Here is a 21,409-nt window from a genome sequence, read left to right as displayed (position 1 = left end):
CAGGGGCAGTCACCCAAGAGCTAAACAGTACTTGCGGGGTCGGTTGGGGCGAGGTGAAAGCAAGCAGAAGGTCAGTGAAAGATGCCCATAGCATTTGAGCAGCTCATTCCGCTCATACTCCTGACTAACATCCCTGTGGTGGGCAGCTATGGTTGTCTTACCATTCTGGCCGTAAAGGCTAGGATTGGGGCCGTATTTGAAGTCTGTGACTTCTTTAGGCATTGCCTGACAGGATGCCCTTTTAGTGAAGTTCAACTGGCCACCAACTTTGCCTTCTTAGCCTTTTGGTGAGGTGTATTATCATTTTATCAGGGAGAAGGTTCTAGCAAGTGATGTGGATTTGGTATATGTCAGCACAAAGGATCATGTGGCTGACATCTATATGAAGATATTGGTTACATAGAAGCTTCCTCACCCTTTGGAAACTTGTGGTTGTCGCCATCAGGATAGTAGAACAAAACTCTAATGTTAAAAATAGTTCTCAAATACTCAAATGCTAAAATCCAACTTGCTCTTGTCAGAGATTGGTTAAAATTTCAAGTATATATATAGAAATCATAACCATCAACCATTTACAGAGAAGCTTCCTCACCCTTTGGAAACTTGTGGTTGTTGCCATCAGGATAGTAGAAGAAAACTCTAATGTTAAAAATAATTCTCATTTGAGGATCAACCTTGGTGCTGCAAGCATTCCTTCCTCAAAGCAAGACCTTGCCCGGGAGGGGGAACCGAAGGTTGGGTTTGGGGAGTGGATTGGGATTGTGCAATAGGTTGTGGTTGTGAAGGTGGTAGTGAGGAAGATGGTGGAGGTGGAGGTGGTGGTGGTGAAACTACCTGTTTGGCTTAATGAACAAAAGGTTGGGTTTGGGGAACAGAAGGTTGGTTTTGGGGAACAGGTTGGAATTGATCACTCATTGTGCAATAGGTTGTGGCTGTGAAGGAGGTGGTGGTGGTGTTGAAACCACTTGTTTGGCTTCATGAACAGAAGGTTGGGTTTGAGGAGCATGTTGAGATTGATCATTGTGCAATAGGTTGTGGTTGTGAAGGAAGTGATGAAGAAGATGGTGGAGGTGGTGGTGGTGTTGAAACCACTTGGCTTGATGAGCAGCCAGTGCATGCGTGACTGCCACATCCCAAAGCCAATTTGACTCATCTGGTGTCATAGTGATAGATTGTGGTGTTGTAGAAGAAGCCACTCTCCGAGTTGTGGTAGTGTCAATTGATGTAGAGGACGCTTCTTGAAATTAATTGGTCTCAATCTCTTTCGTCTCATGTTGCTAGTCCTTAGTGGGAGCATTTAGGTTTCCCAAAACGCATAGAAACCATCCACTATGTGTTTGGGCTTGCTTCTTACAAGTTTTCCCTAGAGCAAAGATAAACCATGCACCCAAAACAATGCTCTACACACGGCGATCAAGCTAAAAGCTTTGATACCAAATGCCTCCCTAACACTAGTCTTGTAATTGAGCCAAAAATGCTTATGATAGGTGGGGGACGCCCTACAACATTCAGGGAGTGTAATCCCGCCTATATCCAACACTGGTGTTCATTTTTGAGCACATGTTTGGTTGCTACCGTACAAATTTGTGTGATGGATTTACTGCAGTCCACTGATGGCAAGCTTGCCACCCACAACCACACAGGCAAACTTAGGGTGTGCCTTTCTCCTCCATCAAGGACTTCTGGCAATGGCTATGAAGCAGCTTCCAGCCACAGAAGGTAACACTTTTTCTTTGGCACTTGGCTGGCGATTGCTCAGGCAGCCGGCCAATTGCCTCTGGTGTGGGACTCCCGAGGATATCCAACGGCACTGCCTTTGGGATTGCCCCCGCCACCTGCACAGTCACATGGGGTTTTTAGTCAGCAGAATAGTAGAGGCAAGCCAGGCCCTATTTTATGAGGACGGGAGCAACTTAGCATTGGTTCTAACTTCTTACCCATCTCCCCATCTCTATGGTTACCATGGCCACTGTCCCAGTTCGACCTTGGGAGCACAAGACAGGCACCACCCTACTTGTGAAGACCATCCGAGCCATATGGGTGGATCTCATTCACATTGAGAGGGCGCTTTGAACGCTTTGACCGGCGAGTTGGATCACATGCAACAGAGGCGAAAGGCATTCCTTTGTGCTTGGACCCCCGAACCCTTCCTTTCCAGCAAGGACGGAGGAGTTTCCTGGCATTATAGGGGCCCCAGTGTGGCTTGTCGCCCCTCCCCTTCTGATGTAACTTCCCTCCGAGAGCAGCCAACCATGGAGGGATCTCCCCCTTTCATGTTTTTTGTATATATTGACTGCATTTTTACAATGTTTGTACTCTGCCACACTGGCAGGCTTTTTCTTTAACTAATGAAAGGTTCTTCTCTTGGAAAAATAAAAGGTATTTTATTACCAAACGAGTATTGATCTATACAAGCATGGAATGACTCGGACCTAACTCCAATAACTCATTAGAAAGGGTGATTTTATTATTGTCTTCAAAAGACCCAAAAATCTATGAGACCAAACACTGGTACAATATCTTAATGAAAATATTCATCCATGAGGAAAAACTACCTACCTATAGTAGGAACATGTCTCAATGTAAAAAGTAGTATACATAGCCATATGGCTAGTACAAGATGCACATATGTATGATGAAGTGAGAGAAAATCATGCCTTGTCCAATAATGTGAACATCCTCCTCCATGATAGAGCGCAGAGCTATGATGATGTCCTCCCCCTCCAGCTGTAAAACCTCTTCATGCTGCCAAGTATGTCCTCGATCTGCAGTTGACACATGGTAGTCGGGATCCTTTGGGGGGAGCATTTGGCACTCAAAAGGAATTGCACTCTCTCAAGAGACTCCATGGATGCGTAAGGCCAAAGTGTCTCCTTGTTGGGTATGTAGTCGGCAATCATTGTGATCCCTTTGTCCCTGTGAAGTTGGGTGACATCCTCTTCATCCACAGCTGCAATCTAAAGACGTCTATAATAGAGGCCTAAGAGAAATAAAGAAAGATATATTAATGTTTTTCAAAGACCCAAAGGGTCTATGACACCAAAAAGGTAGTAACACTCTATCCACGATGATGGGGAAGCAAAACAAAACTGTACAAAACTAGCTACATAAGCTAAAGTATCCATGTGATGCTACATGACAATGTGTGGTCATATAGTGATACCACCTTCCTCCAGAATAGAACACAAAGCAGCCATAACATCTCCCTTCTTAGATGAAAGCTCCCCATGTCAACAAAGGATATCCTGGATCTCTAGCTGCCAGGTGGAGGTCTAAGATCAAGGGCGTCTGGCTCTCAAAAGGGATTGTGCACGCTCACTAGTAACACCCCGTGTATGTGGGCAGGGGATCGCGTGTCCCCGTAGGACATTGTGAGCCTGCTTGGTTCGTATGCTGCTCCTGTTGAGCCACTATAGTCGGTGGCTGTGATCCAAAGAAACCTGTGATGGAGGTCTGAGAGGAGCCTCGCTGGCTTTGTCGCTCAAAGTGCTGCCTTGGCATGACCTCTGTGTGACGGCAAAGCTCCAGAAAATATATGCGTAAACATCTCTGGTTCTCATACTGCATGACCCCTGAGAGGGGGGCCCAAATCCATCCCGGAAGAGAGAATTAAGTCTTCCTCGGATCTCACAGTAGGCTGGGCATCTGAACAAAAAGCGCTCCTCATCATGAAAGATCAAAAAGTGCTACATGTGATCCATGAGTAAATTGGATGTCAAGACAACTTAAAATTGAAACAACTACCAAAAGAAAATACAGGGCCAACGTACTACATAGGCCCAGTGAAAAATGGAGTAGGCAGCAAAAGAACCTCATGTGTCCGGATGCATAGTGTGTCGTCCTCCTCATGGACCCAGTATGTGGTCTCAATATCCACTACCTGTGATGGTGCATCTCTGTCACCAAAAGTCCCAAATCTGGAGCTAGCAGGTGGAAGGCTGGGGTCTCAGGGCCAGAATATGTCTCGCTCGCAAAAGGACATGTACTCTCTCTCGGAGGACTCGTCGAGTGCATAGCATTTGCATGGCATGGACCTTCCGGAGTGCTCACTCGATGGGATTGCCTAGCTCTGTCCTAGTCCATCTAGACCAGTGGATCTCATAGGGGTGGGTGTCACCCTGGGCTCTTTGGTGAGGGCCAAAGAAATCCATAATAGATGTCTCTGCAGTACCCAGCTTCTCAAACTGTTGCCTCGGTAGTATACCTCAGCTCTAGTAGGCATAGTCCCGGACATCTCTGGTCTATAATGCAACCAGTGACAAAGGCCCGAACCCCTCCCTCAAGAGAAAATGGTAGCATCCATGTATCTTGTAACCTAGGTTATCTCTCCCCAATGCTACATACCGTGCATACTTGTTTGTGTTTGTCTGTGTCTCAATCTGATGACGATGTAACCACATCCAAAATTGACCATTGGCGATTCTCATGGCGTGGGACATTAGTCTATGGAGATAATTCGGCCTCTCTATGAACCCATTCCTACTGACCCTCCGGAAATGCTCTCAGTAGGGCTGGAGCTTTGGGTAAAGCTCAGTCAGGGATATCCATGTCCAGCCTGTAAGAAGCCAAGTCAATTTCAGGTGGATGATGCGGTTGATCTCCTGCCATAAGAGATTAAGAAAGGGGGAGTCCAGGCTGTACTCAAAGGAAGGGAGGCAGTCCAACTGAAGGCCATGTGACAAGATCCAGCTGGTGTTGTGTTACCGACAACTGCTATAACCTTCCTGTGCCAACTGTAAAGAGGATTCCACAGCCAACCGTGGAGGCCATCCTTATTGAGTGTGTAGCCATGGCGTCTATGACGAAAGGGGTTGATCCAGACTCAACCAATACCATGGCATGTGGCACTAATGGCTTATTCAGAGAGAGAAAGAAAGAAAGAAAGAAAGCTGTATTAACGTCTACTAGAGGCCGAACTCGACCTATGAGACAAATCAATGTACAACTGTCAATGTCTTCTGGATGTCCAGAAAAAAAAGGAGAGAGAGAGAAAGAGCCCCATAAAGTCCAATGGTGGAAGCAAACCATGAAATTGAAAAGCATTGAAACAACATAATTTGATATTGCGAAAGCTAGAGATACATGGTCCCAAACCACACTACTCATTATAATCAGCTAGATGATTGATTTTTCTTTCTCCAAAGACAACTGAAGAACTTAAACATGGGCTTCACCTCTTTCACATCTGGTCCAAGGATCTTCCAGTCAAATCCAGCATCCTCCAGTTTTACTCGACCCTTTAAATCCTCAGCAAGTCTTTCAGCTACTCGGGAACTTCCAGTAAACAGTGTCATCTTGGGTTTAGCCTGTTCTAAATTTGCAATAAGTAAAAGCAGAAAACATTAGTATACCTTTCTATCTTGTAAAGTAGGGATTGACAAGAAAGCACAGAAATTATTCGCTATTATAAAAAAGGGTCAAATATAGCCCATAGTTTAAAAACATTTAAATTTTAGGTGCTACAATGGGCAATATAATCAAAACTTGATAACATCATATTGCCCATAGAGGGAAATCCAACCATATCATGATAGAATCTTCAAGAGGAACTATAGATGTTTCAGTTTTTGTTTCAGTTTCGGATCTCGTTTCGGTTTCATATTCCCATTCACTCTCATCCTCTTTTTGGCTCTTAGCTTTTTCAAGAGTACCCAATGTATTCAATGGCACACTTGGTTCTCTGATAATTCTAACTGAGTTCTGTTTGGAAACTTGTGAATCCTAACAATCCTATTCTATGTAGCTCTTGATGTCTTTATATAACTCATGTTTAACCTTAAAGGGTGCAAGTGGAATATCCCAAAATGCTACACTCATTTAGACAACCACATGACTTGTGATATTTAGCTGCAAACATAGAGTGAGAATGATGAAAGAAGTGCAGAGTTCTTATTATTTGCTTCCGAAAAGAGCATTGGACATCTACATTCATTTAGACTAGCAGACCAATTACAATCTATAATATTCAACTTCTTTTTTCATTGCTATCCCCTCTTTGCCCTTTCTTCTTGGCTTGCCATGTTGTCAGGCTCCACCATCCCCATACAAGGACATCATCCACTCTGTCAGTCTCCTTGGCCTTTTCTCTATTCTTGTGCCTTCCTGTTGATGAACAATAGAGTCGTCTGCACCACTGTCTGCTTCACCATTGACTCACACACACACCCATCATGTAGCTGACTGAACTCCTTCCCCTCTTCATCTCAGATATCCTGTTACTATATTTCTCCCCATGTTTTCTGCCCTGTATTTTAGAGCAGCCATTCAAAGTTATCTGAAAGTCAAAGTGTAATGGCATGAACATCGTGTTTATGCATGATGATGCCTTCAACACCATATACCCCACTGTATTAATTCATTCCAGACCACTTCCCCAGTTTCAAAAGAGATTGCACAACAACAGCTACAGTGAGTACATCCATTCAATGAATCCAAGGAAGCCCATCTTCTCACTCAATCCATTCACAATTTACACACTATAAAGATGAGACTCAAGATCAAAGAACAGGCGGTGTGATGATGAATGCTAAGCAAGGTAGTTCCAAACGTACGAAACGATACAAGTTTAGTACGTGGTATAGAATGTTGCCGACTCATAAAGTACGCAAAAAACGTTACGTAATTTTTAATATTAAAAGCATGTGTGTGTGTGTGTGAATGGTCAAGAAAGCTCAAAGTCTGTATCTAATATCCTTTTCTAGACAAGGAGTGATGTATCAACACATATCACATTCTACATTTCAGCCTCTTTAAAAATTTCAGCGTAACAAGTGCAAGTTCAAAAAATAATTAAAAATGGGTTTGAAACGTTCCGAAACGTTTGCAAGTACAAAACGTCCTAAATAATAAAAAACGGGTTTTAAATGCAACCTTGATGCTAAGCAATGGTGGTTTGTCACATTAAGGACGTGTGGAGATCAACATGCCCTCTCACGAACTAAGCCAACTGGTGCTGATATCTTTAAATAATAAAAAACGGGTTTTAAATGCAACCTTGATGCTAAGCAACGGTGGTTTGTCACATTAAGGACGTGTGGAGATCAACATGCCCTCTCACGAACTAAGCCAACTGGTGCTGATATCTTTAAGACCCAAACCAGCCCCACCCAGATATCTTTAACACCCATGCCCTACCTTCACCCAATTGTTCTCTCAGAGTGGAGACAGGTAGAGCTGAGCACGTCTTTAGAGCTGGGGAGCTCATACGGAGACCCAAGGAGGAAAGGAGATATGGTGATTATGCCACACATAGGTTTAGATAGAGGAGCATTACATATGTCGCTGCCCAGTATACTATAAGATCTGCAAGAGGTTTCATTGTCTGTTTTGAAAGGGATTTGGTCCACTCTCCAGAATCGTTCACTTCCCGCACTAGCGTTGCCTAGGGCTTTTCCTGCTTGAGCTCCCCAGACACAAGGACACTTTCTTGAGAGAGCTTCGGCCCCAGCCACCCTGACCCCTCCCTCGCCAACCAACCATCACCAGCTTCTCCCGGACCCAAGAGGTGGAGGACACCCATACACTAGATCCCACGGACCCATCTCGGGCTGCTCCAGACCCACTTCCCCCAAGAGGAATTACCTTGGACTGGGCCTCTGCATTCCAGTGTGCCCGAAGACACCCCCTTCCCCCCGTATCCCCTCATTAGCTCCAGCTCTAGGACATACTCCACCGCCATCGAGCTACCTTCCATGTGACGTAGCTAAGGGAGACCTCTCGATCATACACATTAACCCCATGCTTGATATTTTGGAGTGGCATACCAACTATTGGGAGCTGATGCTCCTCTCATGTTCCATGTTCTTGGTATTCCATGATGAGATTCCATTGAGAATTTTGTGTCACCCCACTGAGATAGCCTTGTTTTGTTTCTATTTTATTTTCCATTCCATGATGAGATATGCCATGGACATTATTGTTTCACTTTGGTCTCATATGCCCATCGGGTCTTTAGTAGACACTTAATATATCTTTCTTTCTTTCTTTCTTTTTCCGATCTCACCAAAGCCACATGAAATGTTACATTTTGGCTGATGAATCAAGAGGTATGATATCCTTTTTGGCTGGATGTATTATTGAAAGTTTTCATGCAGTGGCTTCCTCAACGAGGGCCCTTTCTGCTTGAATTCCTTGATGATGGCCCCACAATCCTTTTTTCTGCACTCTGAATCCCACCAAAAACCCTCATATAGGCTTGACTACACAAAATGGGTGAGATGATAAGTGCAAGGGAACCTGTAGGCGTCACAATGAGCAAGTCTTGCAAGGAAAGCCTCCCCACATGAAGTGGAGAAGCTTGGATCTGACAAAATAAATGACAATTCAAACGCTTCCATCTGACAAAATAAGCACGCATTCCTAGGATGCCAACGTGCAAAAGATGTGTAGCAACAATTCAAAGAATCCTCTTCTACTCATTCCGCTTCTTGTTCTAGCTTTTTTTTCCCCACAAAGAACTCCTTATAGTTAAAAAAGGATGTCCACCCTTGGGGAACTATAATCCTCCATAGAGGAAAAATGCTTAGAGATGAAGGAGGTACTGCCTCCATGGTTGGCCACTCTCTGAGAGAGACTACATTGTGTGGGTGCAGAGCGCTCGCCGGGGGGGGGGGGGGTGCGTTGTTGGTTGTTGTGGGTTGTGGAGCTACACTTGGGCCTCTAATGCCAAGTGATCACTATCCCTACTAGTGAGGAATGGGCCACTGTTCCAAGTATGCAGCAAGGCCGTGTGGCGTTGCCACAAGTAGTGAGAGTCTCCCGCCATTCGATCCCAATGTCCACACAGGATGTGGATACTCTATGTCCAGATGCAACTACTAGAGGCGTGAGAATACCCTCAATAGTGTAACTCGCCCAGGAAGTGTGGGAGTGGGTGTGCATCCCTTTGACCATGAGTACAATTAAACAGTTCGACATTTAGTTACAGCCATTAAACAATCCACAAAGCTGAAAATAAAAGTTGCACAACTCACACCAGAAAGGCCGGAATGGGCTGACCCCCACCTTGGAGTATTTCATTATCCAAGGAGAAATATAACCTGTACAAGCTTTGAGGGCCTTACTCTCCCCATGGGAAATGATCCATATACAATCATAAACCTGTCCTTCATCCAATATGGCTATCCAACATGTCCTTCCATGTCACATGCACTCTGCACTATAGTGCATGGTGACAAGATGGCTCATCATCAATGCTCCATTGTACAACAGTAAAATCCTTCAAGATTTGATATTGTCGTACGGCGTGCCCCATTGTAATCCTCAGTCCAGGATATGTCAGGCACGAGCTACGTAGGTCATCCCTCAACCTTAGAGAGTCAGTCAGTCAATCAAGTCCCTTAACCCACTTGGAAAGAATCATTCATGCATATAGAGTCAGTAGAAGCCTTAGGGTTTGCATTAGAGCATGGTTGCATTTTGCATATCATTCATCCCATATGCACATAGACCACATAGACCATTGCAGAAGCCTTGGAATATCATCTAGTATTTTTACCAAATTTTACAACATTTATTTTGGCATTATTACCATTTATTTCAGCATTATCCATTTATAATAGTCGTGTAGCAATTTATTGCTACAATCGGCCAGTTTCCCAACCAAGCTTTTGCATATAAATAGCATCGATTCATATCATTTAATCCATCATCATCGTATTTGGAGCTAAGCTCATCAGCCCCTCAGCCTTGGGAGCATTAACGCTTGGAGCATACGGCCTTTCATCATCAAAATGCATCACATACAGCATTCAGCCAAGGACGTGATTCAGCACCTTGCGTTTTCAGCATACAGACAGAATTCAGCATACCATCTCATCATCGTTTTGCTACAGCCCTATCAGTAAAACGCATTCATTAATTCATTTACAACACATAAACACAGCCTAGAACAGTACCAATCAGCCCCGTCTCTCAGCCTCAAATTTGCAGCCTTCCTACATTCCATTGGAAGAGTGCATAGGCATCGAGATGGTGCTTCTACAGCCGTGTACAATTCAGCCTCACTCTTGGTCATTCAAAGGTCTTGCGTTTGGCTTATCTACAGTCCCAAGTTAGTCCTTCGTTCATTCTCTTCAAAGATAATAAAGCAAATACTCCTAGCAATAGAAGGGAACCCTTCAGTGGGTAATTTGGGACCCAATAAGGTGTACAGAGCTCTCTCTCTCTCTCTCTCTCTCTCTCTCTCATCTCTTAAAGTTTGAAGTGATAAAGTAGACTACTAAAGACTCCTGAAACTCAGGATAAAGGCGGCGGTGTGAGACTGTGTGTGACAAGATCCTTCATTACGCATAATTCCGCTGCATGTTACATTGGTATCAGATTCAGTTTGTCTACACACACCACATCCTAGCGTGAGAGCATCCTTGGATGGTCATACTTCACTCGGGCACGACCACCGACTTCAATAACATGTCTACCGAGGAGAGTACACATCAGCAAGAAGACATCTCCCCCGAAGGAGACCATGCTCTTTCTCCTACTATAGATAACATAGCTCTACTTCGAGCACAAAACCAGCTCCTATGAAGCGTCTCCAAGTCTTGGAGGCAACAACAACAAAACCCACTCCTCGAGTTACCCCCGACTTTGTCACCCTCTTCTTTCAGATGGAGCGAGACGGCAGGAAGAAAAAGTAGACAAACGGGACTATGAGGAAGCCCAATGCAAGCTTGAAGAAGACCGGCGTCAGGCTAAACTCGCCGATCGGGAGCACCAACGAGAGCTCGATCGGGAGTGCAACGAGAGCTCGATCGGGAGTGCATGTTAGTCAAACACCAACGGGAAAAGGAGACCTTGCATCTGAAATATCAGCACCTCTCTTCAATTTCCCAAGCCATAGGTAGCATCCCACGACATTAACAACCGTCATCCGAACTCAACCAAATTTAGTAAGTATGATGGTAAGTGTAATCATTTAGCTGTTAATCAATTTATTCATCGGTTTAATGGTTATTTTCCGTTAACAAAGCTAACAGATCCTCAAGACAAAGTCCACGTCACTGCTCCCCACCTCACAGGTGAGGCAGTCACTTGGTGGCAGCATTGGTCTAATACCCATACAGACCACATCACAGGTGTCACAGCTTTTCACTGGGATACCTTTGTCCATGACCTTAAGACCAAATTTCTCCCTCCCCAGTATTTAACCAACCTGGCAAATGAATTCTATGGACTCAGACCGAATGGATCACCCGTGCTTCAGTTTTCCAGAAAGGTTATAACAGACCACCCAAGAGATCCGTTCTTACGTAGGTCTTTGCCAAGCCTACAGTACGCATGTTCACTAGTTTCCAACCTTGCAGCACCTCTCACCGACTTGCTCAAGGCGGTGAGAACTCGTAGACAAAAAGTCACAATTACAGGCAAAGTGCTTGATGCATTGCGTGCACTCCAGAAAGTAGCCTAAGAAGCGCTTGTTTCAAAGTTAGCATCTTGGGATGAACCTTTCGAGGTCATTAGCGATGCCAACAATGTCGCCATAGGTGCAATTCTTCAACAGGACAATAGACCCATGGTCTACTACAATAGAAAGTTGGATGTCGCCGAAAAGAATTATTCGGTTTATGACAAAGAGCTTTTGGGTGTGATCACAACACTTAAACATTGGAAACCTTTTCTTTATGGACCGGTTTTCACAGTCAAAACCATAGTTGCAAGCATTCTTTGCATTCGTGCATTCGCATTCGAGAATGCCGAGTTTGCAAAAGAATGCATCGAGGGTGGATGCATTTGCATTCGTGGCGGGTAAAAAAATTATTTTTTTGGACATAAATAGAATGTTCAAAGTCAATGCTTGAAAACACAATGAAAAACTTGAAAGCTTGAAACTTAAAAGATGTTAGAATTTAGAACTTAAGACTCAAGACTCAAGAGTGCTAAAAATGTACTCAATTTGCAAAGGGATGCAAACTGTTAAAAAAATTGCAGGCAAAGTTTGCAAAGGGATGCAAACTGCAAACGTTTGCAAACGTTTGCAAAGCCTTGCATTCGAGAATGTTTGCAACTATGGTCAAAACAGACCACCAAGCACTTAAGTGGCTTCAGACTAGCGATCGGCAAGCCAGATGGAATCAGAATCCGGATCATGTAGCAGGACTCTACCATTCTCGAAATCATTGGGAAAGACTTAGATAGCATAAAAGATCAATATGTTGACTCCCCTGAGTTTGGTACTCAATACAGTTTGGCCCTCAATTCTGAGTCTGGCCATTACTTAGTGCAGAACGGTTGGTTATTCTACAAGAACCGCCTCTGTGTCATTCAGGAAAAGTGAGCATCTCTTCTTCATGATGTCCATGACTCCTTAGTTGGAGGGCGTAGAGGTATCAACAGTACCCTTGAGAAATTGAAACGGTCCTTGTATTGGCTAAAAATGAGGCGTGATGTTTATTCACATGTTCAAGCCTGTAAGATTTGTCATAAAATTAAGGTTCCACATACGAAAAAGGTTGGGTTACTTCAATCTTTGCCTATCCCCGACAGACCTGCCATGATATTTCTATGGACTTTGTAGGGCCTCTACTAACATCCATTGGATCTCGTAACACTCAGTGTTTTACCATTGTGGATCACTTCAGTAAGTTTTGCATGCTCATCCCATGCAACTTTGCAAGCATACAACCACAGCTAAGGTCGTAGCCCACCTTTTTCTCAAGCATTAGTACCCCATTTGTGGTTTGCCTAGCACCATTACATCAAACAGGGATTCCAAGTTCACCTTTCATTTTTGGAGGATATTATTCGAGAACTTTGGGACCAAGTTACAATTGTCTCGTGCATTCCATCCACAAACAGACGGCCAGTCGGCCTTTGATGTTCTCAAGTCATACTGTCATGACCGATAGTCTAAATGGGAACATTATCTTCCATTGGTCCAAGCCATCTTGAACGATACTCATTCATCCTGTGTTGGACATACTCCGTACACGAGGCAGTCTTTGGTCATCGTTTCTCCTCTCTTTTGATGAGAATGAATTCTCCATCTCTTGAGGCTAACAAAATGACGGAAGCATTTTACGAAGTCATTGGGTGAGTTAAAGACCGCTTGACCAAAGCCCAAGAAGCTTATAACAGAGAGGCAAATAAGTATAGACGAGATGTCCACTTCAAGGAAGGGGATTGGGTCTATTTGTGTATCATGAAACGGAGATTGAAACAAGTGGACAAACGTTGTCCCAACTTTTCTTTCCGTAAATTTGGAACCTTCCCTATAGTTAAAAAGTTAAGTGATGTCTCCATGAAATTAAAGTTACCTAGCCGTTGGACGATGCATGATGTTTTCCATGTTTCTTGGCTAAAACCATATGTTGGACCAGAAGTGTTTGATGTTTCAGATGAACATTCGCTAGATGTGGTAGACGAATCAGAAATCATTGAGCCTAAGCCGATTCTTCTTCATCATTGGAAGCATGGTTCCTATCAAAAACTTTGTAAGTTCGACACGAAGTTCTGAGATCGAGGTACCCACGAAGCCGTATGGTTAGATGAAGAGTTCTTTCAAGAGTACCCCCAGTTAATGCCGGACTACTCGGAAGCCATGAACCTGCCGCCAAGCGAAGCAGGAGGAAATGTCACGTGCACTCTGCACTGTAGTGCATGGTGACAAGATGGTTCATCATCAGTGCTTCATTGTGCAGTAGCAAAACCCTTCAAGATTTGATATTAACATACACCGTGATCCCATTGTAATCCTCGGTCCAAGATATGTTAGGCACGAGCACAATAGGTCATTCCTCAGCCTTAGAGAGTCAATTAGTTAGTCAAGTCCCTTAACCCACTTGGAGAGACTCATTCATGCATATAGAGTCGGTAGAAGCCTTAGGGTTTGCATCAGAGCATGGTTGCATTTTACATATCATTCATCCCATATGCACAAAGACCACATAGACTGGAATATCATCTAGTATTTTTACCAAATTTTAAAACATTTATTCTGGGATTTTTACCATTTATTTCAGCATTATCCATTTATTCTAGTCGGGTAGCAATTTACTACTACAATCGGCCAGTTTCCCAACCAAGCTTATGCATATAAATAGCATCGATTCATATCATTTAATCCATCATCATCATATTTGGAGCTAAGCGAATCAGCCCCTCAACCTTGGGAGCATTAACGCTTGGAGCATGCAGCCTTTCATCGTCAAAACGCATCACATACAACATTCAGCCAAGGAGGCCATTCAGCACCTTGCATTTTCAGCATACAAACAGAATTCAGCATACCATCTCATTATCGTTTTGCTACAGCCCTATCGGTGAAGGTAAAACGCATTCATTCATTTAAAGCACATAAACACGGCCTAGAATAGTACCAATTAGCACTTTCTCTCAGCCTCAGATTTGCAACCTTCCTACATTCCATTGGAAGAGTGCATAGGCATCGAGATTGATCATCATTGGTGCTTCTACAGCCATGTAGAGTTCAGCCCGACTCTTGGTCTTGCGTTTGCATTATCTATAGTCCCAAGTCAGTCCTTCATTCATTCTCTTCAAAGAAAATAAATCAAATACTCCTAGCAATAGGAGAGGACCCTTCAGTGGGTAATTTGGGACCCACTAAGGTGTACAGATCTATCTCTCTATAAAGTGGATTGCTAAATACTCACGAAACTCGGGGTAAAGAAGGCGGTGTGAGAAGCTTCAAACTATATATCAATATATAACCATGTCTCAAAATAAATGGACAAGAATTCCGTGGAAGAAATGCTAGACACAGGAACAAGAGCCAACTGTGTCTCAATAACCAATATCAATGAGATAATCATATGCCAATGAAAATCCCCAACCACGTGCTAAGACACTCAAATAAGTGCTATACACAAGAAACTAGTGCCTTGCACAGAAACATGTGCTATGCACACAAACTCGTGCCATTCCAAAGCACAAACCATGGTGACAGAAAAGCTGGTTCTCCATAGTTCTGGAAATGCTTTCTTCCGATCCCAACAGTCCCCATGTTCTCCCACACAATCCCAACTCTGATCAATGAGCCTCGTGTGGAAACAACGAAGCGCTCACTCCACAATCCCAACACGAATCCACGCATATGGTGAAGTGTTCATGAAATTGCCCTCTCACAATTCCAACACGAATCCACATGTATGGTGAGACGAACAATGAACCTCTTGGCATCTGTATGGGGAGATAGTGATTCCAATATGGCTAGAAAAAAAATCCATGTCCCAAATAAATGGGCGAAACAAACCGTTCCAGAAGTCTACATATCATAATCATGTCCCAAGTAAATGGGTGAGACAAATGAGTTCCATAAGTCCAGTATCATAATCATGTCCCAAGTAAATGGGCAAGACAAATCAGTCCCATAAGTTCAAATATCATAATCATGTCCCAAGTAAATGGGCGAGACAAAACAAGTCTCTTGCCAACAAGGCATCAGTCCACATGATCCTTGGCATAGAAATAAGTCCTATAACAACCAAGCGTCATGTCCACTATACCACTTGCACTCCGTGTTGGTACTTTGACCACACACCTTGGATGAGAGGTGGGCTCAAATAATAAGATAAACCAATCACTCGCGGGCATAGATAGCCTGGTGTTTCATAAGCATTTCTACTCCACATAGTTTATAAGCATTTCGGCCACAAATTCACACTACTCTCTCAAGTGCCCATGTTCCCTTCCATCTGCTCTCTATTCCACCCACACATGGTAGAAAGTTGAAATAATCTTCAAGAGAGCACATAGAATAAGAGAACACTACCTAGAGTATGTTGTGCTTGACACTACCCTCTGAAGTGTCCATGCTCCCTTGCATCTTCTCTCTATTGTTCCATCCACGCATGATAGAAACAATCTTCAAGTGAGCACATAGGACAAGAGAACACTACAAAGGGTATGTGAACCATGAGTTTCATAAGTCCAATGTATTCCAAATAAAGGGAGCCAAAAAGAATAATGCATCCCAGTAAAAGGGAGCCATAAACATAATCCATAAACCTGAGGATGGATCCAAATCCCTAGAAAAGAAGTCGAGGAATCCATAGACCTGTATACCATAACTCTTACCACATGCTCCGTGTTGACCACACACCTTGGAGTAGAGGTGGACTTTATCCATAAAAGCATCATATCCATGAGATATCCAAATATTTCTTCTATATAAACTTGGACAGATTCGTTCATAGAAATTGCTTGCGAAGCCCAATATTTATATAAATATAGTCCAAGAAAGAAGTCTCCATAGTTGCATTCCATACCCATACTCATCTGACGTGTACCTTCAGTACTTTCCTCAGTACTTTCCTTACCACTCCATACGTACCGTACCTCATACGGATAAGGTCTTCATACCAAATATGAGGTTCAATGTACAACACTTATTTGGCCCATTTTTTTATTATTTTAGTCAGTGGTCATTGCTCAATAGTTAATAGATTAGTTTTAATTTCAGTATTACCATTGTCTTTCATGTTATTTTTGTATGGATGCTAGATATTCCTTATTTTATACACACACATAAATATAATTAAAAACGTGAATGTACTTAAAGTACTTATCTTTATGCACTTTACATACTCGTACCGTACGCGTACCATACCGCACTGTACCTAAAGTACTCAACCACTATGGAAATCTCCATACATATAATCCATCCCAATAAAGAAAGCCATGAAAAGAATTCATCTCATTAAAGGGAACCATAAGTCTATAAAGACATCAAACTAAAGAATGCAAAAGATGACCATATATATATCATAACCATGTCATATATTGCAGGCCTCGAGCATTGTGCTCACAATAGAGATGACCTCTAGATTCTAGGCTTCTCAGCCATGAAAAGAATTTTTCCTGAAACACATTCAAGAAAAACATACAACACTTCTCCTTGCATTTACACACAATGGTTAGGTGTTCAAAACACATAAACCATAAAGAATCAGAAAGCAATAGCTTTGTAACCTCAAAGAATACTTAGCTCTTCTTCTTTGCCAAAAACATCATGAAGCCATGAGACAAATAAAGCTTGCTTTGAGCTTGAGAAGCAGCTTCCATAATACAAAGATAGCAAATAGACGCCTCCTCAAAGACTTCAAGAAACCATGATGTTCACTTCCCATTATGCCTGGTATTACTATGCATAATCCTACCAATGGCCATAGTAGGCACCTTAATAAGATTGTTCTCAGATAAGAATGAGAGAAAACTTTATGCTTTGATACCAATGTAACTCGCCCGGGAAGCATGGGAGTGGGTGTGCATCGCTTTGACCATGAGCACAATTAAACAATTTGGCATTTAGTTACACCCATTAAACAATCCACAAAGCTGAAAATAAAAGTTGCACAACTGACACCACATAGAGGTCGGAATGGGCCGACACCCACCTTGGAGTATTTCATTATCCAAGGAGAAAAATAACCTGTATAAGATTTGAGGACCTTACTCTCCCCATGGGAAATGCAACATTATCCATGTACAATCATGAACCTGTCCTTCATCCAAAATGGCTATCCAACATGTCTTTCCATAGGCGCACAAACATGTATAACAGCCCGGTTAAAAACACTTTGGAATAACTCTCCTTTGCTGGATTAGAAGCCTCATTAGTGTTAATCAACACTATTAGTGCTCATAAGCACACTTTGAAAGGCTTTGTGAACTTGAAGATGATGAGGAAGCTTGATGACGTTTTGATGAATGAGACTTATGAATGCCTCATGTGGTTGGCCACCGCTTCAAAATCAAGAATAAGATCAACAACAAGCCCTCACAAGATCACTTATGTGATTAGAGCAAAGTGGAGAGGATTAGAGCAAGAAAAGACTTGGTTTTGAAGCTTTAATGGTGAGCTTCAATGGAGTTGAAGGAGTCAGCCCTGGTTTTTTCTGCTGTAGGCAGACGAATGGAGCAACCATTGGGGCTGAAATTAGGGCTGTAGCTCCTTGAGACATTGGGATTCAAAAGCCCTAAAGCAATGCAGCCAGCAATCGCCTACACAGGGTGTATTGCTGTACGGCATCTAGCGTAGCAGAAAACAGGCGCCGGCGCACTCAGGCGGCAATGCCGCAACAACGAAGCAGCGTACGCGCATAAACTTGTACGACAGCCAATATGGCTCTTCCACGAGCACATAAACCTGTAAACCAGCCCATGTGGCTCATCCATGAACTCATAAACTTGTAAACCAGCCCATGTGGCTCATTCATGAGCTCATAAACCTATATAACAGCCTGCATGTCACATCCATGAGCGCCAAAACCTGTAAACCAACCCATGTGGCTCATCCATGAGTACATAAACCAGTATAACGGCATGCATGTCGCATCCATGAGCGCCGAAACCTGAAAAAACAGCCTGTATATCGCATAAAACCAAAAATTTCAACAAGCTTTAGGACTTTTTTGCTGAAATTCAGCCAATCAGGGTGTGCAAGATGGTGTAGAGTAGTGAAAATCATCTTCCCTAAGCTGGATATGGCTGTGGTAGGCTTAGAGATGAAGAGAAATGGTGAAAAATGAGAGTTTTCAACCTCCAAAAACGTGCTTGAAGCTCAAACTCGCCCAAGAGGTAACTCTCTCATATTCAAATAAGCAAGAAAATGCTACAATGCAATGCGTAGAGCTGAATTGATAAGTGTGAGGACACTTGTCTCACTTTTATCCTCTTATCTGCCACATGTCCCAAATCCAAAGGCAAAAAATTCCACAATCTTCAGCTCTAAAAATATCCAAGATGATAGCTTATTTCACAATGACGCTTTGGCAATACTCAATCTCTGTTGAATTCCGGAGGTAATGAGGTGAACGGAAATTCCATTGAAGATTACTAAAAATAACAACTTTTACTAAAATTTAGGAGATGATCTCTTTGTGTTCCACCACATGAGAAATACATGTAAGCATCACGTAGAAACCTATTCGATTGCTCGATCTCTCCCAAATCCTCGAGTTCTTGCCATATACATACTTTTCACTTGACACTTAAACTCCAAAGCCCATTTCTGTGTCCAGAAAACCGTCTCAAGTGCTTAAACCATGCTACAAACACTTGGTCCTTTGTACTGGATAATCTCCCATTCCCAAAGCTTGTACATTCTTGATCTTTTGGGGATCCAAAGCCCATCCACACACATAAATTTTGGAGATGCCCAAAATGGTGACAAATAGCCTCGTTGCAATGCCGCTCGTCAACTGTGCCAGGCCACAATGATGCTAATAATCTCCCTCCTTTAGACAGTGTGGCAGTGTCATGGGTTCAGGGGGGCCCTGGAGCCAACAAAGTTATGATGGTTGTGATCCTCAATTGTGTAAGCTGAAGTGCAATGCTGTCGTCATCCTCCTCATATAGGAGGGGTGGATTTGCCTCTGGTCCACATGATGGCGCCCAAAATAATGACCTGGGCAATCTTGGGATTTGTTATAAAGAGGTGAAGGATCCGCCACCAAACTTGATGTGCCTTTAGGCAATCCTAGAGTTAGTGACGCTGAGACTCCTGGTGAAAATCACACGTAGAACAAGTGACCGGCCGTCTACCGATAGCCAGCCAAGTGCATACCACGAGGCTCCTGTGTGCCAGCTACCACAAGGAAGAAAGTGGCCTTCCTAGATCAAAAGTTGTCCAACAATCACTTCCAGAAGTCAGGAGGCAGCGGCCGGTGTGACCTCAATCTAAGCCAACTGGATCGGTTTTCCCAGTTAGATTGAGTACTCAAAAAAAAAAATCCAGGGTTCTCGGGCGGAAGATTAGGGTCGTCTGATGGTGACCAAATTTTGAAAGCATGTGGGGGTGTCCCACTATAGACAAGAAAGCAACTGGTGCTCCTAAAGCCACATGCATCATGAAGGGTCTCTTGCAAATTGAGTTTGGAGAAGAGTCAGTATGCCATCAGTAGTCATGGAAGTAAAAATTCTAAACCCGTCGCTTTGGAGTGCTGCAATCCTCCTCTGAGGGGGGGACTGCACATTGGTGGAGGCGTACCTACCTCAAAGGCTAGAGAAAGTAAACCCCTCTTGATAGCAAATACTGTAGGGGGAATGTCATGGCAAGAGAAGACCGCGACCCACTGAGACCTGGGGTCTGTTAAGGGGGTCCACAAATTCGGCAGAATGGCAAGGTATAAGCTATCATCCTCCTCAAAAGGCCAAAGAGGCCTTCAGACTAGAGGGGAAGAGGAAGTTGTCTGAAGGAGGACCAATCACCAAAGGACCGCAAATTCTAAACAGAACTCACACCACAAGATGTGAGTATGAGCCCCTAGCTAGTGTCCACTCCATAAGCAGAAGAAATGGTTTTACATCATGGGCATCTCGAAATCACTCCTCCTCGGTGGTGTAGGGAAGAGCCTACGCCCAAGCACACAAAAGACTAGCTGCAAATTTGACCTCGAAAGAGGAACCGAATTTATGTGTGCAAGGCTCAAGCCTACGTGAAGATTCACCCGTGGCTCCGGAGTGAGGAGCCACCAAGTACACGGGTGCACGTTAGGCAAGGAGGAAATCCTTCCAAGGCTCTCCACTCAGGAGGCAGCCACGAATTATCAGGATGCCCACAAGGGCCTTGCTTTGCACCATTGGGTAGGATATTCCCAAGCCCTTTTATGGAGGGGCTGAATGATAACTCACCATGCAACTTTGGCACAAACGGCCTTGCCATCGGCCCCAGACCAAAGGAAGTTCCCAATAAGCCCCGAGACGTTGGCCTATGCAAAAACAGGAAAACAGCTAGCAAGAAGTCATGTACCAACGGCCAGCAAGAAGTCATGTACAAAACGGTAGCACAGAGAACCCGGCTGGCCACCACCTTGCCCAGCCAAAGAGAGCTACGCAAAGCTTCACTACAAGAATGTGGGGAATTTATATGTGGTTACAGGGCAGCCACAGTGCAGACGGGCACAATAGTGCATGTGGGAACAGCACATAAGTGTGCTTTGTGAAGCTGGTGGTTTGGCTGCTTGTGCGAAAGCCCGCGAAGGCCTTGACAAATGACTTCAAAAGGGTTTGGGCACCTGCCCAAAGCTGATTGACCAATTGCGCGAAGTTGGCAGGACACCTAGGCATTAGCGCGAAGCATTTGGGAGACGGCATAGTGTGCGACCTATGTAGAGGGCACCTCCGCCAACTGCAGGAAGGCCATGAGAAAGCATGGCAGGGGAGAAATGAAATGAAATGTTATATTAACGTCTTCAAAAGGCCATAATGACCTATGAGACCAAAAAGTTACATCATGGTGGATCTGATACAATGTCTGGATAAAAAACCAGAAAATGAAAAATAAAGATGATACTACTATGCTTCTCGATTTTGAGAAGGCATACGATAGAGTCGATTGGGGTTTCTTAGAGGGCACTATGCTTCGCCTGGGCTTTGAGCCAAGTTGGATTAGAGGGGTGGCGGCTCTGTATTCCACAGCTCGTAGCCAGGTATTGATTGCAGGAGGACGGGG

At 43.7% G+C, this 21,409-nt stretch overlaps 1 protein-coding gene across 3 annotated transcripts in view; it reads right to left on the bottom strand.

Moving 5' to 3' along the window:
* Positions 1-21,409, bottom strand: part of ALDH12A1 (aldehyde dehydrogenase 12A1) — a 122,052-nt gene that overhangs the window by 31,437 nt on the left and 69,206 nt on the right. For all 3 annotated transcript variants that reach the window (XM_086779128.1, XM_086779129.1, XM_086779130.1), the window contains exon 10: positions 5,175-5,306. In XM_086779128.1, the coding sequence (XP_086635254.1) occupies positions 5,175-5,306 (132 nt within the window). The remainder of the gene's footprint in view (positions 1-5,174; positions 5,307-21,409) is intronic.

This window comes from Cibotium barometz, chromosome 40 (assembly GCF_041138505.1).
Source record: "Cibotium barometz isolate CiBa-2024 chromosome 40, ASM4113850v1, whole genome shotgun sequence".
Lineage (NCBI taxonomy): Eukaryota > Viridiplantae > Streptophyta > Polypodiopsida > Cyatheales > Cibotiaceae > Cibotium > Cibotium barometz.
The sequence above is the reverse complement of the archived record's forward strand: the minus strand, read 5'-3'. Positions and strand labels throughout refer to the sequence as shown.